The following is a 14425-nucleotide window of genomic DNA, read 5'->3' on the forward strand; positions in this document are numbered from 1 at the left end:
CCGGGGGAAGCTCACACTGCTTGTGCTCCCTGCTCCGGGGACAGCGAGGACGTCTGGCGCCGAGGGGGGCGGTTCTGAGACAGCGAAACATCTCGGGCTCGGGGAGAGCTGCCACATAGGGAAAAGGGGAAACCGGGAGGCGCCATGTGGAGCCTTGTCAGGGCCTGGCAGCGCCGAGCCCGCGCCAGCGGTTGCTATCACGGCGCCTCCTCCTTCCCCTTGCAGCTCGATCCGTCAAGGTGAAGATTAAACTGGGACGGAAGGAGAAGGCGCAGGACCGGCTGAAGGGCCGCAGGCGCACGAGCCGCGGCTCCCGCGCCAAGCCCGTCGTCAGCGACGACGACAGCGAGGAGGAGCAGGAGGAGGTAACGCCGAGCCGCTCCCCGGCCCCCGAGCCGAGGGGCCGCGCCACCCCCGCGGAGGCCCCCTGCCCCGCTCACCTCTCCCTCTCGCCTTGCAGGATCGCTCCGGAAGCGGCACTGAAGAAGACTAGAGCGACATTCCACGGGCCGATCTTTCCAAAGCGGAGATGCCGTATTCCCTTAGCTCTAACGGGTAGCAACAAAGTAGTATCAGACTTGAGTAAACTGTATAAAACTCTTCCATATTTATACCGCAGAGAGATGTAGGACTGTTTGTGTCTTGCCTTGTCCTGACATCAGTAGCGTTTGTAACAGCATTAACTGTTTAAAAGAATTACGAATCGGGGAACACTTGATATCTATTTTTTCTTTCTATGGCAGTACTGTTTCAGTTGCAGTATTGAATCACTGTAGTTTTAAACCGTGGATGCATGTGCGTAGCAGTCCACTCCTAGTACTGTATTTTATTAAGCAGGTCAAAGCGCCAGCCGCTCGCCGGAAACGCGGCGGGCGGCAGCGCTGACCGCGTGTGTCAATGTCACTGGATTTCAAACAGTAATAAATTAAAACGAACGTTACCTGGGTTTTATTTGGCGGGGAGGGGAATTTCCCACCAGTTTCGGTCCCCCCCACCCCCCAGGCAGGGGCTGCCCGCCGCTTGCTTTGCGTGCGGTTTTGCGGCTTTCCGTCGTCCCGGCGCCTCTCCTTCCTCCGCGTGTGGCTCGTCCCGTGCGGCCCCCGGGGAGCCGGACCCGGATTCTGCTCATTCCTGGCATATTTCCCTGCCTCCTTCCCGGAGGGAGTGGTGCCTGGGCCGATTTCCCCAGCACGCGGGCGTGAATCCCGTCCGCGTCCCTGTGCCGGCTGGAAATAACTAATTAACAGCCAGCGCTGCCTGCCTTCGTTAGGGCTAATAAGGGCCCTGATGGCCCCTTCCCACTCCAGGTTTGCACCAGGCTCGGCCTGGATATCACGAATGTTGTGTAGGATCCTGGGAAGATCACAGGGGATCTCGGGAATTCTGGCCCCCCGCGAGCCGGGAGGGCTGGGATTCGCGAGGGCGCTGCCGCTCAGGGTGCAGACGTGCCGCCGAGGCCCGGGCGCGATCCGTTCTCCGGACGCTGAGGCAAGCGGCCTCCCTTTCCCCGCGGGAAAGCGCCGGTGGCTGCAGGGTGCCGGGGACGGGGGGGCGGGAAGCAGCCCCGACCCACCGGGGCTCCCGGCTCTGCCGCCCCTCGTACAGATTTTGTGAAAAGCAGAACGGCGCCGGCCGGTTTCCTTTTGCTCTCCGGGTCCCCGCTGGACTCCGAGCGCCCGGATAAATAAAAACAACCGACCAACCGCGGCACCGCTCGCTTTTCCCGCCCGAACTGCCGCGAAACTCCCCGTTTTGGGGCCGTTTGCGTCGCGCCGGAGTCGCTCCGGTGAAGTTTGTGCGCGGGGCGCTGCGGATCCGGAGCCGATTTAGCGGCGAGGGGGGGGGGGATTCGGGGAAGGGGAAGGGAAGCCCCGGGGGGCGGGAGAGGCGGGCCGGGGCCGGGGCCGGGGCCGGGCCTGGCGCCGCCGATGTCACATCGTGCGGCCGCCGCTCCTCCCCCTCCTGGTGATGCGGCGCCGTCGGGGAAAATCACCCCATGCGAAACCCCTCCCCGGCGCTGCCCCTTGAAATGGGCCGCGGCGGGGCCGCCTCCTCGGCACCGGCTCCACCGGCGGCGGCACCGGCACCGGCACCGGCTCCACCGGCGGCACCGGCACCACCGAGGCGGCGGCGGCAGCAGCAGCAGCACGTGGCGGGCGGCAGCATGGCCCGAGCGCGGCTGGCGGCACCGGTGCTGACCGCGCTGCTCCTCGTCGTCCTGGGCGCCGGCGCAGGTGAGGGCCGGGGGCGGCACCGCGGGCGGGCGGGAGGCACCGGGAGGCACCGGGGAGCCCTGGGGGGAACCGGGAGGACAACGGGGGGCTCCGGGGAGCCGCGGGAAGGCAGCGAGGGGAACCGCGGAGCCGCCGGAGGGGGACGCGGCGGCACCGGGGAGGCCCCAGGGGGGACCGGGACCGGGGAGGCCCCGGGGGGAACCGGGGAGGCCTGGGGAGGCCCCGTGAGGGACCGGAGACCCCCGGGGGAGGCCCCGGGGAGCCCCAAGGGGCCCCACGAGGCCCTGGGGAGGCCCCGGCCCCGGCGGGGAGGCCCCGGCCCCGGGGGGGGGTCGCGGCACCGGGGGCGCCGCCGCCGCCTCCCCTCAGCCCGGCGGCCATGGCGGCGGCGGCGGCGGCGGCGGCGGGGAAGCTCCGCCCCCTTCCTGCCCCTCCCTCCTCCCCCCTCCCCCGCGCCCGCCACGCCGGCCAATCGCCGCGCGCGCCGCGCCCCGCGCCGCCGCGCCCGCACTTCCCATTGGCCGTCGGCGCAACTGGCCACCGGCGCGACCCGTCGCGAGTTGGCCAATGGCGGCGCAGGGCGCGCGGTGGGGGGGGGGAAGGGGCGTGGCTTCGGCCCCGCCTCGCTTTGGGGGCGCCCGCGCGGGCGGCGGCGCTTGGGCCGGGCCGGAGCCCCCGGGACCGGCCCAGCCCCGGGGTGGGCCTGGGTCTGCCCCCGGCCAGGCTCCTGATACCCCCGCACACAGCAGCCGCCTGCCCCACGGAGCCGGGGCTGGGCCCCACGCCTGCCCCACGGAGCCGGGGCTGGGCCCCACGCCTGCCCCACGGAGCCGGGGCTGGGCCCCATGTCTGCCCCATGGACCCGGGGCTGGGCCCCACACCTGCCCCATGGATCCTGTGCCTGCCCCACGAACCCGAGGCTGGGCCTCACGCCTGCCCCATGGATCCTGTGGCTGCCCCACGAACCCGGGGCTGCCCCACGAACCCGAGGCTGGGCCCCACACCTGCCCCATGGATCCTGTGGCTGCCCCACGAACCTGGGGCTGCCCCACGAACCCGGGGCTGGGCCCCACGCCTGCCCCATGGAGCTGAGGCTGGGCCCCATGTCTGCCCCATGGATCCTGCGCCTGCCCCGTGGACCCGGGGCTGCCCCACAGACCCAGGGCTGGGCCCCACACCTGCCCCATGGATCCTGTGCCTGCCCCATGGATCCTGTGGCTGCCCCACAGACCCAGGGCTGGGCCCCACGCCTGCCCCACGAACCCAGGGCTGGGCCCCACGCCTGCCCCATGGATCCTGTGCCTGCCCCATGAACCCAGGGCTGGGCCTCACACCTGCCCCATGGACCTGGGGCTGGGCCCCACACCTACCCCATGGATCCTGTGCCTCCCCCACGAACCCGGGGCTGGGCCTCACGCCTGCCCCATGGATCCTGTGCCTGCCCCACAAACCCGGGACTGGGCCTCACACACCTGGGGCTGCCGCATAGACCCTTTGGGAGCCCCACACTTGCCCCACAGACCCTGGGGCTGGGCCCTGTGCCTGCCCCATGGACCCTCTTCCTGCCCCACAGACCCTGGGGCCAGGCCCTGTGCCTGCCCCAAAGATATCAGGGAGCCCCACACCCGCCTCAGAGCCCCCAGGGCTCGACCCCGGAGCCCCCCAGGCAGCAGCCGGGCCGCCCCGAAGCCCCCCAGGGCCCCGTCCGCGCTCGCTGGCGCCCCTCATCCCCCCCATAGCACGGGCACCCCACGGCCGCTCTCCCCCGGGGGCCTCCCGCGAGGAGGGCTGTGGGGCCGGCGGGGGCAAAGGGCCGGAGCAGCGTGGCAGGGCGGCGGGGGGGGGGGGGGGGGACGGCGGCGAGAAGCCGCGCGGGCTGTAAACACGGTTCCAAGGTCCGGCGGCGGCGGCGGTTCGCGGAGGCCGCGCGGGTCCCGCGAGGCCGCCTCGCCCCTGCCGCCGCCGCCCGCCCCGGGGGGCTCAGCGCCGCGTCCCGGCCCCGCAGGCGCCGAGCAGTGCGGCCGGAACGAGTTCCGCTGCGGCGACGGGAAGTGCATCTCCTACGCCTGGGTCTGCGACGGCAGCGCCGAGTGCAAGGACGGCTCCGACGAGTCGCTGGAGACCTGCCGTGGGTACCCGCGCCGTGCCGAGCCGAGCTGAGCCGTGCCGAGCTGAGCTGTGCCGCACTGAGCCGAGCTGTGCCGTGCCGAGCCGTGCCGCGCCGCGTGACACCTCGCTTTCCGCCTCCCCGCAGGCTCGGTGTCCTGCAAGCCGGGCGAGTTCAGCTGCGGGGGCCGGATCAACCGCTGCATCCCCGCGTCCTGGCGCTGCGACTCGGAGACCGACTGCGAGAACGGCTCGGACGAGCAGGGCTGCTGTGAGCGCCGGGGCGGCCGGGGCGGGGGGCCAGCGCCGTGGGGCCGGGGCTGGTGCCGGGGGGCGCTGACGGCGCTGCCTCCCCGCAGCGCCCCGCGCCTGCGCCGACGACCAGTTCCAGTGCCGCAGCGGGAAGTGCATCGCCCTGGACTTCGTCTGCGACGAGGAGCGCGACTGCGAGGACGGCGACGACGAGCTCCGCTGCCCCGTGCCCACCTGCAGCCCCCTGATGTTCCAGTGCAACAACTCCGTCTGCATCCCGCGGCTGTGGGCCTGCGACGACGACCCCGACTGCCCCGACGGCTCCGACGAGTGGCCCCAGACGTGCGGGCCCCGGGCGGGCGCCCCCAGCCCCTGCCCGCCGCTGCACTTCCACTGCGGCAGCGGCGAGTGCATCCACCAGCGCTGGCGCTGCGACAGCAGCGCCGACTGCCGCGACCGCTCCGACGAGGCCGGCTGCGGTAGGTGCCGGGGCGAGCGGCGGCGGCGAGCCCCGCGCCGGCGCGGCCCCCCGCTCACGCCCTCCCCGCAGCGGCGTCCACCTGCCGCCCCGACGAGTTCCAGTGCGACGACGGGAGCTGCGTGCACGGCAGCCGCCAGTGCGACCGCGAGTTCGACTGCAGGGACATGAGCGACGAGGTCGGCTGCGAGAACGGTAGGGCGGCCGGGCCGAGCCGGACCCGGGGGGGGTGGGTGGGGGGCGGCCTCGGCCCCGCCGCGGCGCTCGAGCCCCCCCCCCGCCGCCCGCTTCTCCCCGCAGTGACCTCCTGCGACGGCACCAAGTTCAAGTGCCGCTCGGGCGAGTGCATCACCATGGACAAGGTCTGCAACAAGAAGCGGGACTGCCGGGACTGGTCCGACGAGCCCATCAAGGAGTGCGGTGAGCGCCGCCGGGTTCGGACGCGGCGCCACCGGGGCCGGGCGCTCCCGCGGGAAGCGGGAACGACGGGGCCGGCGCCGATGCCGCTCTCTCCGCAGAGGCCAACGAGTGCCTGGACAACCGGGGCGGCTGCTCCCACATCTGCAAGGACCTGAAGATCGGCTACGAGTGCCTCTGCCCCGAGGGCTTCCGGCTGGTCGACGGCAAGCGATGCGAAGGTGAGGGCTCCCGGTGCCCCGGCGCCGGCGGCCGCGTCCCGCCGGCCCCGCCGGCTGACGGCCCCGGCTCCCCCGGCAGACATCGACGAGTGCCAGGACCCCGAGACCTGCGGGCAGCTCTGCGTCAACCTGGAGGGCGGCTACAAGTGCGAGTGCAGCGAGGGCTACCGCCTGGACCCCGCCACCAGGGCCTGCAAAGCCGTAGGTGAGCCGGCGGCCGCCCGGGCCGGGCGCCGCGAGCCGGCCGGCACGCGGCGGCATCGCCTCCTCTCGCCTCCCCAGGCCCCGTCGCCTACCTCCTCTTCACCAACCGCAACGAGGTGCGGCGGATGACGCTGGACCGCAGCAACTACACTAGCCTCATCCCCCACCTGAAGCACGTGGTGGCCCTCGACATGGAGATCGCCAGCGACACCATCTACTGGTCCGACATCTCCCAGAGGAAGATCTACCGGTGAGGCCGGGCCCGCCGCGCGCCGCCGTCCCCGGGGCTCTGCCCGCGAGCCCCGGCGAAACCGGCCCCGGCGTCTCCTCCCTCCCGCAGCGCCTCCATCGACAACGCGGGCGACGCCAGCCACCACGCCACCGTCATCGGCGCCGGGCTGCGGGCGCCCGACGGCCTCGCCGTCGACTGGGTCCACGGCAACATCTACTGGACCGACTCGCAGCTGGGCTCCGTCTCCGTGGCCGACGGCGCCGGCTCCAAGAGGAAGACCCTCATCCGGGAGCCAGGCGCCAAGCCGCGGTCCATCGTGGTGGACCCGCTTCGCGGGTGGGTGCCCCTCGCCCCGGGGTGGGGGCGGACGGCTCGGCCCCGGCGCGACGGCCTTGGCCCCCCCCCATCTCATTCCCGCTTCTCCATCCACCAGCTTCATGTACTGGACCGACTGGGGCGCGTCAGCCAAGATTGCCAAGAGCGGGCTCAACGGCGCGGACAACTTCGCCCTGGTGACGGAGGGCATCGAGTGGCCCAACGGGATCACGCTGGGTGAGACGGGGACGGGACGCGACGTGGGCGCGGGGGGCGTCTCGGGCCACGTGGGGGCTTTCGGCGCTTCTAGCAACCCCATCCAACAGCCCCCGGTCCTCATCCTTGTCCCCATCCTGCTCCTCCGTCCTTTTCCTGGTCCTGTCTCCATCATTGTCCCCATTCGTGTCCCTGTCCTTATTTCCATCCCCATCTCCATCCTGGTCCCCATCCTGGTCCTGTCCACGTCTCCATCCTTATCCCTGTCCTGCTCCCCGGCCCCATCTTTGTCCCTGTCCTGGTCCCATCTCCACTGTCCCCATCCTTGTCCTTGTCCCTGTCCTGGTGCCCATTGCCATCTCCATCCTTGTCCCTGGCCCCATCCTCATCTCCATCCACATCTCTGTCCTCATCCCCGGCCTCTTCCCCATCCTGGTACCTTCCTTGTCCTGGTCCCTGTCCTTGTCCCAGCCCTGTCTCGGTGCCCATCTTGGTCCCTGTCCTCGTCCCCCTCCCATCCCTGTCCTTGTCCTGCTCCCCGTCACCGTTCCCATCCTGTTCCTGACCCCATGCAGTCCCCGTCCCTGTCCCTGTCCCCGTCCCCGTCCCCTGCTGTCCCCGGGGCCGTCCTGGGCCCCGCTGACGGCTCCCCGCAGACCTGCCGTCGCAGCGCCTGTACTGGGTGGACTCCCGGCTCCACGCGCTCTCCAGCGTCGACGTGGACGGGGGCAACCGCCGGACGGTCCTGACCGACCCCCAGGCGCTGGAGCACCCCTTCGCCGTCACCGTCTTCGAGGTGAGCCCCGGCCCCGGCCGGCCCCGGTGCCGCCTGCGCCCCCTCCCCGCCGCCGCCCCAACCCCTCTCCGCTCGCAGGACACCGTCTTCTGGACCGACGTCAACAAGGAGGCCATCTTCAGCGCCAACCGCCTGACGGGCGCCGAGGTGAAGACGGTGGCTGAGAACTTGTTCTCCCCCGAGGACCTGGTGCTCTACCATGCCCTGAAGCAGCCCGCAGGTACCGGAGCCCAGCCACATCCCTCCGTCCCGCGTTCCTCCGTCCCTCCATCCGTGTCCTTCTGCCCCTCTGTCCCTGCATCCCTCCATCTCTCCATCCTTATGTCCTTCCATCCCTGCACCCCTGAAATCCTCCATCCCACACCTGTCCCTGCATCCCTCTGTCCCTCCGTCCCGCGTCCCTCCCTCCCTCTCCCTGGCTTACGCTGCCTCCCGGCTCCGTCTAGGCGAGAACTGGTGCACGGACGGCAACGGGGGCTGCAGCTACCTCTGCCTGCCGGCGCCGCGCGTCTCCCGCCGCTCGCCCCGCTACACCTGCGCCTGCGCCGACGGCCAGCGCCTGGCGCCCGACGGACGCGCCTGCCTCCCAGGTACCGCCGCGGCCCCCGCCGCCCCGGCCGGCCCCGGCCTCCGCCGCGGCCCTCACCTCCCTGCGCCGTTGCAGGCGCCTCAGCCCCCGCCGCGGCGACGGTGGCGACGACGACGACGACAACGACGACGACGACGACAACGAGCTCCCCGGCGCCCGGCACCACCACGTCCAGCACGCGGCCCCGGCCGGCCACGCGCGGCCCCGGCCTCCCTGGCACCAGCACCGGCACCAGCACGGACACGACCGCGACCCTTGTAACAGGTGTGCGAGCTCGCGGCCCCCCCGGCGCGGCGCGGCCCCCCGGCGCGGCGCTGACGGCCGTTTCTCCCCTTTCGCAGCCCAGATCGGCGTCACCGCGGAGAGGAGGACGGGCCCCGCGGCGCTCTCGGTCGTCCTGCCCCTGGGTAGGTTGCGGCCGCCCGTCCCGGCGGCGCCGGCACCGCGGCCCCTCGCGCCGGCGCCGCCCTGACGCCCCCGCCCTGCCCCCCCCGCAGTGCTCCTCATCCTCGTGGCCTTCGGCGCCTTCCTGGTGTGGAAGAACTGGCGGCTGAAGAACACCAACAGCATCAACTTCGACAACCCCGTCTACCAGAAGACCACCGAGGACGAGATGCACATCTGCCGCAGCCAGGAGGGCTACAGCTACCCGTCGGTGAGCCCCGCGGCGCGGTGCGGCTGCCGGCGCCCGGGGGCCCCGCGCCCCCCGCGCCGCCCCCGCGCTGACGCCTCGCTCCCCCCCTCCCCGCAGCGGCAGGCCGTGAGCCTGGAGGACGACGCGGCCTGACGGCGCCGGGGCCGCGGCCTCTCCCACGTCGCCCCGCTCCTCCGCGCCGGACGCCGGCGCTCTCGGCGGGCGCCGGCCCCCTCCCCACCGCCGGACTCGGCGCGCCCGCGGCGCGGACCGTCTGCCAGCCGACGACGGTGGAGGACAGAGAGGGGCCGGGGCCCTGTCGCCGCTCGGCACAAGGACGGGCCCGGCCGCGGCCCCGCCGGGACGAGGACGCGAAGGGGCCGCCGGGGCGGCGCGGGTGAGCGCCGCGGCCCGGCGCTGCCGCCTTGCTCGACGGCCCCTGGGACTCGCAGCCAGCGCTGGGGCCGGGCGGTTGTGCACAGCCGCGTGCGGCTGTGCGTGGGTGTGCGTGTCGGCACAGTTGTGTGTGCCTGTGCGCGTGTCTGTGTGTGCGTGCATGTGTCTGTGTGTGTGTGTGTGTGTGGAAGGGGGGGCGGCGTGCTGCTGCCCGACACCACGGCGTTCCTTTTTTTTACCTAAACTGTGAAAAAAACAGCAAATGTGGCCTTCTGCCGCGAGGGGGGGGGGGCGGGGGGTGGGCCGGGGCCCTGTGGGCCCTGAGGTGGGGGGGGGGGGTCTCTCGCACGGCAGCTACCGCGGTGCCTCGTGGTTTCACGTCACGCTCATGGTAAATACACTGTATTTATTTCTTCCCGCGTCTGGCCCGGCTCCTCCTTCGGCCCCGCGGTGCGGGAGCCGGACGCCTGGGCCCCCGCCGGCCCCGGGACGCGGCGCGGGGCAGGGGTGTCACGGGCCGGCGCTGGGCGCTGCGGTGGGCTGTTGGGGGAGACGCGGCATCAGCGCGGGGCAGCTGCACGCGCACCGCACAGGCGTGCCCAGAGCGCGGCGCGCCTCGCACACCCGCACCGCGTTACGGGCGTGCGAGCCCCAGGGTCCGGGCACCCCCTCCGCCCCCTCCCCCAGCCCGCACGCGGCGCCGCTGCCCCTCACCGTCTCGGCAGGGCTCTCGGGGGGCTCCGGGTCGAGGCGCCGCGGGGCCGCGGGGGGCTCGGTGCTCAGCTCCTGCCTGCACGACAGGGGCTCAGGGCCGGCTCCAGGGGGCTGCCCCCCCCCCGCCGCCCCCCCCCTTCCTGGGACCCCGGTGTCCAGGCACCCCCATCCTTTCCCTGCCCCGAGAGACCCCAGTGTCCAGGTGCCCCCCCCACCCACGGACCCCAGTGTCCGGGCCCCCCCATCCTCTCCCGACTCCCTGGAGTCCTGGGGTCTGAGCACCCCCATCCTCTCCCAGGGCCCCCCAACATCCAGGTGTCCCCCCATCCTCCCCCGGGCCCCGGCGTCCAGGGCACCCCCCCATCCTCTCCTGCCCCCCCTCCCCCGGGCCCCGGTGTCTAGGGCCCCCCCCATCCCCCCCCGCCCCCCCGTGTCCGGGCGCCCCCTCCGTCCCCCCCGGTGTCCGGGCGCCTCACCCCAGCGGCCCCTCGGGCGCCTCGTGGTACTCGCTGCCGCTGCTGCCGCCGCTGCCGCCGCTCTCGCCGTCGGAGCCGCTCCCGGCCCCGCTCCGCTCCGCCGCCGCCCTGGGGGGACACACGGCAGCGGCGCTGGGCGCCCCCCTCCCACTGCCCCTTCCCAAGCCCTCGGGCTCGGCGACCCGCCCCCCCCCCACCCCGCCTGCCCCCTGCCCTCCTGTCACCCCCGGTACCGCCCACCCCCAAATGCCCAGAGGCCTCTTGCTCCCACCCCCAGTCGCCCCATTGCCCCCCCCCAAGTTACCCCCCCCAGGCCCAATCGCTCCTCAATCCTGCTGCAATTGTCGCCGACCCCCCCCCAACTGGCCCTTGCTCCATTGCCCCCAGGATCTCCCCCATTGCCCCCAGCCCCAAGTGCACCCCAATCCCCCCGCAATCGCCCCAATCCCCCCCGCAATTGCCCCAATCTCCCCCACAATCACCCCAACTCCTGTGATCACCCCAATCCCCTGCAATCGCCCCAATCCCACCTGCAATCACCCCAATCCCCCCGCAATCGCCCCAATCTCCCCCACAATCACCCCAACTCCCGTGATCGCCCCAATCCCCTGCAATTGCCGCTATCCGACCTGCAATCATCCCAATCTCCACGCGATCATCTCAATCCCCCCCAATTGCCCCAATCCCCCTGCAATCACCCCAGTGTCCCCAACAATCGCCCCAATCCCCCCGCAATCACCCCAATCCCCCACAATCGCCCCAATCCCCTGCAATTGCCCCAATCCCCCCCACAATCACCCCAATCCCTCCCTGCAATCACCCCAATCCCCTGCAATGACCCCAATTCTCCCTGCAATCACCCCAATCCCCCACAATCGCCCCAATCTCCCCCACAATCACCCCAATCCCCCCTGCAATCACCCCAATCCCCTGCAATGACCCCAATTCTCCCTGCAATCACCCCAATCCCCCACAATCGCCCCAATCCCCAATTGCCCCAATCCCCCCCCACAATCACCCCAATCCCCCGCAATCGCCCCAATCCCCTGCAATCACCCCAATCCCCCACAATCGCCCCAATCCCCCCCCACAATCGCCCCAATCCCCTCCTGCAATCGCCCCAATCCCCTCCTGCAGTCACCCCAATCCCCTGCAATCACCCCAATCCCCTGCAATCGCCCCAATCTCCCCCACAATCGCCCCAATCCCCCCTGCAAAAGCCTCAATCCCCTGCAACCACCCCAGTTCCCCGCAATCGCCCCGATCCCCTTGCAACAGCCCGGCCCCTTCCCCGTTGCCCCGTCCCCCACCTGCAGCCGCGGGCCGTGCCGGTGCCGGTGGTGGGTGCCGGGGCGCGGGGGGCCGGGGGGCTGGCCGGGGGCTGCGGGTGCCCCAGGCGGGCCCGGGCCTCGCGGAGGTCGCCCAGGGCCCGGCGCAGCTGCCGCTCCAGCACGGCCACCTTGGCCGAGAGCGCCCGCACGGCCGGCGGCCCCAGCTCGCCCTCGGCCACCCCCACCGCCACGCTGCGGCGCCCGGCGCCCGGCCCCTCCGGCCCCACGGCCACCGAGCGCCGGCCCGGTGCCGGCCCGGCGCTGCTGCCGGAGCCCACGCTGATGCCGCGGGTGGAGCCGGCGGTGCTGGAGCCGATGAGCCCGGACCTGGGGCCGATGCTGTTGATGGAGCTGGTGGAGCCGATGCCGGAGCCAGAAACGGAGCCGGTAAAGCCAATGCCAATGCCAATGCCGGTCGTGGAGCTGGTGGAGCCAATGCCCATGCCAGACCTGGGCCTCATGCCCACGGCATCGATGGAGCCGACGCTGACGTCAGGGACGGAGCTGGCGATGCCAGAACCGATGCCGACGCCAAACCTGGAGCTGATTCCGATGCTGTCGATGGAGCCAGTGGAGCCGATGCCAGGAACGGAGCTGGTGATGCTGGAGCCGATACCGATGCCAGACCTGGAACCGACGCCAACGCCGGGGCCAGATCTAACGCCGACACCGTCAATGGAGCTGGTGGAGCCAATGTCGAAGCTGGCGATGGAGCTGGTGGAGCCGATACCGCAGCCGCCCTCGGTGCCGTTGATGGAGCTGATGGTGCTGCTGTCAGAGCCGTCGATGGTGCTGCCGTCGGAGCCGCCGTCGGAGCCGTCGAGGGCGTCGGAGACGGCGGCGGGGCCAGCGCGGGCGCGGAGCTGGGCGACGAGCTGCCGCTTCTCCTCCTGCAGCCGGGCCAGGCGGCCCCGCAGCGCCGGGATGGTTTTCACCTGCTCCTCGAGCTCCCGCAGGCGCCGCAGGGCCAGCGCCATCTGCTCCCGCACCAGCCGCAGTGGCCCGGGGTCTGGCGAGGCCGGCGTGCCGGCGCCCGAGCCGGGGCCGCCCGGCGAGGTCAGTGCCGAGAAGCTGCCGCCGGTGCGGGGGCCGCCGGCGCGGGCGCCCTCGTCCTGCAGGCGCCGGCGGGCGTCGCGCAGGGTGCGCTCCACCCGGGGGTCGCGGGGCGGCTCGGCCCCCGGCGCCCAGGAGCCACGCCGCGGCCGCCGGCCCACCGCCACCCGCCGCAGCGTCAGCCCCTTCTCGATGGCCTCCACGTACTTGAGGAAGTCGAGGTCCAGGCGGTAGCCGTAGGCCGTCTCCAGCGAGTACGGCGGCTCCGGCGGCCCCCCGGCCCCCGGCGGGGCCGGCCCTGCGGCCACACGGTGGGTTGGACCCAGGCGTCCGGGGCAGGGGGGGGTGCTGGGGTCCCAACCTGCCCGGGGCCCAGGAGTCCGGGCACCAGCGAACGCCCTCCCCGCCCATCCCCGCCCCGCACTCACCGGGGAAGCCGGCCTCCACGCGCAGGACCTGAGCCATGGCGGCGCCGACACCTGGAGATGGAGAGGACATGAGCATGCGGCACCGCAGCCTGTGCACACGCGTGTGCGTGCCCGAGGACACGCGTGTGCAAGCGCTGAAGGGGTGCAGGGATGCCGAGAGCCGCGAGTTTGGGGGGACGTGTTCCTGCCCCCTCCCTTCGCCCAGCTAGGAGGGACCCAGACATCCGGGAGGAGACCCAGGCGTCTGGCTTCCTGGCCTGCCCCACTCCCGCCTCCAGTCCCGGCTGCCGGGAGCGGAGAGGACCCAGGCGTCCGGGCTGCCGGCCAAGCGCTGCGTGGGGAGGGGGCTGGTCCCCCCCAGCTCTTCCGGGGCAGCCCCCACCCTCCTGCGCCTGGGACCCAGGCGCCCGGGACCCCTATTCGCCTCCACCACCCCCCAACAGCCCAAGCTGGGGTGGATCCAGGCATCCGGGCCCAGCATGTGACTCCATTGGATTTTCCGCCCTGGCAGCCCTGAGGCCGCAGTCGATGGGCCCTGTCCTGGCAGGGACACGGACGGGGATGGGGACAGCGATGGGGATAGGGACAGGGACGGAGATAGGGACAGGGAGGGACGGGGACAGGGCAGCGATGGGGACAGCAGCCCCCAGCCCCACCCAGTTTCCCCCTCCTTGAGGAGCCTCACGGCCAAGGCACCGTCCCTCGCCCCAGTCCCACGGCAGCGGCCTGGCACGGCCGCCCAGTCCCCCGGAACCGCCTGGACCTGCGGCCCCGGGAATGGCCGGAGCCTGGCAGGACCCAGGCGTCCGGGCGGGACCCAGGCATCCGGAGAACCGAGGCCTGCAGCCGCCTGCAGCGCACGGGGCCGGGGGGCTCTGACAGGGCCGGGGTCCCTGGTCCCACGCCCAGGGGAGGGAGCCGCCCAGACGCCTGGGCTCCCCCAGATGCCTGGGCTCTCCCGGACGCCTGGGTTCCCCCTCCGGCGCCTCCTTGGCCGCACATGGAAGTAATTAGGCCGCGGCTCCAGCTCTGGCTCCACCGCCCGGAGCCCCCGGAGCCGCAGAGCGGGAGGGGATGGGACCGGGGGGGCCCACGCCGCCCATCGCCCCCGGGTTGCTCTCACCCCACGGCACCCATCGTCCCGTGGTGCCCATCACCCTGGCGTCGGGGCTGGCCCCGCTCCTGTCCCCCCCCCCAGCCCCACCCTGGAGGCTGCGGCGGAGCCCAGGACGCCTGGGCCCCCCCGTCCTCTCCCCTCCCCAATCCTAATCCGCCCCCGCGGCGGCGAGAGCAGCGCCCGGACCCCCCCGCCCGCACCGTCCCGTCCCGTCCC

At 72.7% G+C, this 14425-nt stretch overlaps 3 protein-coding genes across 12 annotated transcripts in view; 2 read left to right on the forward strand and 1 right to left on the reverse strand.

Annotated features, from left to right (window-relative positions):
- The window catches only part of SMARCA4 (SWI/SNF related, matrix associated, actin dependent regulator of chromatin, subfamily a, member 4), a 35752-nt gene extending 34812 nt beyond the window's left edge, over positions 1 to 940 (forward strand). For all 10 annotated transcript variants that reach the window (XM_062598506.1, XM_062598508.1, XM_062598510.1 and 7 more), the window contains 2 exons: positions 226 to 365; positions 461 to 940. In XM_062598506.1, the coding sequence (XP_062454490.1) occupies positions 226 to 365; positions 461 to 493 (173 nt within the window). In that variant the 3' untranslated portion in view covers positions 494 to 940. The remainder of the gene's footprint in view (positions 1 to 225; positions 366 to 460) is intronic.
- Positions 941 to 2164: 1224 nt separating this feature from the next.
- Positions 2165 to 9363, forward strand: LDLR (low density lipoprotein receptor). The gene is made up of 18 exons (XM_062598339.1): positions 2165 to 2234; positions 4240 to 4362; positions 4489 to 4611; positions 4700 to 5071; positions 5143 to 5265; positions 5371 to 5490; positions 5589 to 5708; positions 5788 to 5913; positions 5991 to 6162; positions 6253 to 6480; positions 6578 to 6696; positions 7332 to 7471; positions 7550 to 7691; positions 7918 to 8061; positions 8136 to 8324; positions 8402 to 8467; positions 8558 to 8715; positions 8812 to 9363. The coding sequence occupies exons 1-18, from the start codon at positions 2165 to 2167 to the stop codon at positions 8845 to 8847; spliced, it is 2571 nt and encodes an 856-aa protein (XP_062454323.1). The 3' UTR covers positions 8848 to 9363.
- Positions 9364 to 9481: 118 nt separating this feature from the next.
- KANK2 (KN motif and ankyrin repeat domains 2) lies at positions 9482 to 14425 on the reverse strand. Its single transcript, XM_062598462.1, has 7 exons — positions 14410 to 14425; positions 13093 to 13143; positions 12872 to 12962; positions 11591 to 12723; positions 10281 to 10388; positions 9805 to 9880; positions 9482 to 9630 (listed from the first exon to the last, which is right to left on the reverse strand). Exons 4-7 carry the CDS (start codon positions 12586 to 12588, stop codon positions 9601 to 9603), a joined length of 1212 nt encoding a protein of 403 aa, XP_062454446.1. The 5' UTR covers positions 12589 to 12723; positions 12872 to 12962; positions 13093 to 13143; positions 14410 to 14425; the 3' UTR covers positions 9482 to 9600.

The sequence above is a fragment of the Rhea pennata genome, chromosome 33 (assembly GCF_028389875.1).
Source record: "Rhea pennata isolate bPtePen1 chromosome 33, bPtePen1.pri, whole genome shotgun sequence".
Classification (NCBI taxonomy): domain Eukaryota; kingdom Metazoa; phylum Chordata; class Aves; order Rheiformes; family Rheidae; genus Rhea; species Rhea pennata.

Bases quoted from the DNA above. Each gene is read 5' to 3' on its own strand.
- LDLR (XM_062598339.1), top strand. From the start codon at position 2,165: ATGGCCCGAGCGCGGCTGGCGGCACCGGTGCTGACCGCGCTGCTCCTC. The intron at 4,363-4,488 runs GTGGGTACCCGC...GCCTCCCCGCAG, and splicing joins CGAGTCGCTGGAGACCTGCC to GCTCGGTGTCCTGCAAGCCG. The intron at 5,266-5,370 runs GTAGGGCGGCCG...TTCTCCCCGCAG, and splicing joins CGAGGTCGGCTGCGAGAACG to TGACCTCCTGCGACGGCACC.
- KANK2 (XM_062598462.1), bottom strand. From the start codon at position 12,588: ATGGCGCTGGCCCTGCGGCGCCTGCGGGAGCTCGAGGAGCAGGTGAAA. The intron at 9,881-10,280 runs GTGAGGCGCCCG...CCTGTCGTGCAG, and splicing joins GCGCCCGAGGGGCCGCTGGG to GCAGGAGCTGAGCACCGAGC. The intron at 9,631-9,804 runs GTGAGGGGCAGC...CTCCCCCAACAG, and splicing joins CCGAGAGCCCTGCCGAGACG to CCCACCGCAGCGCCCAGCGC.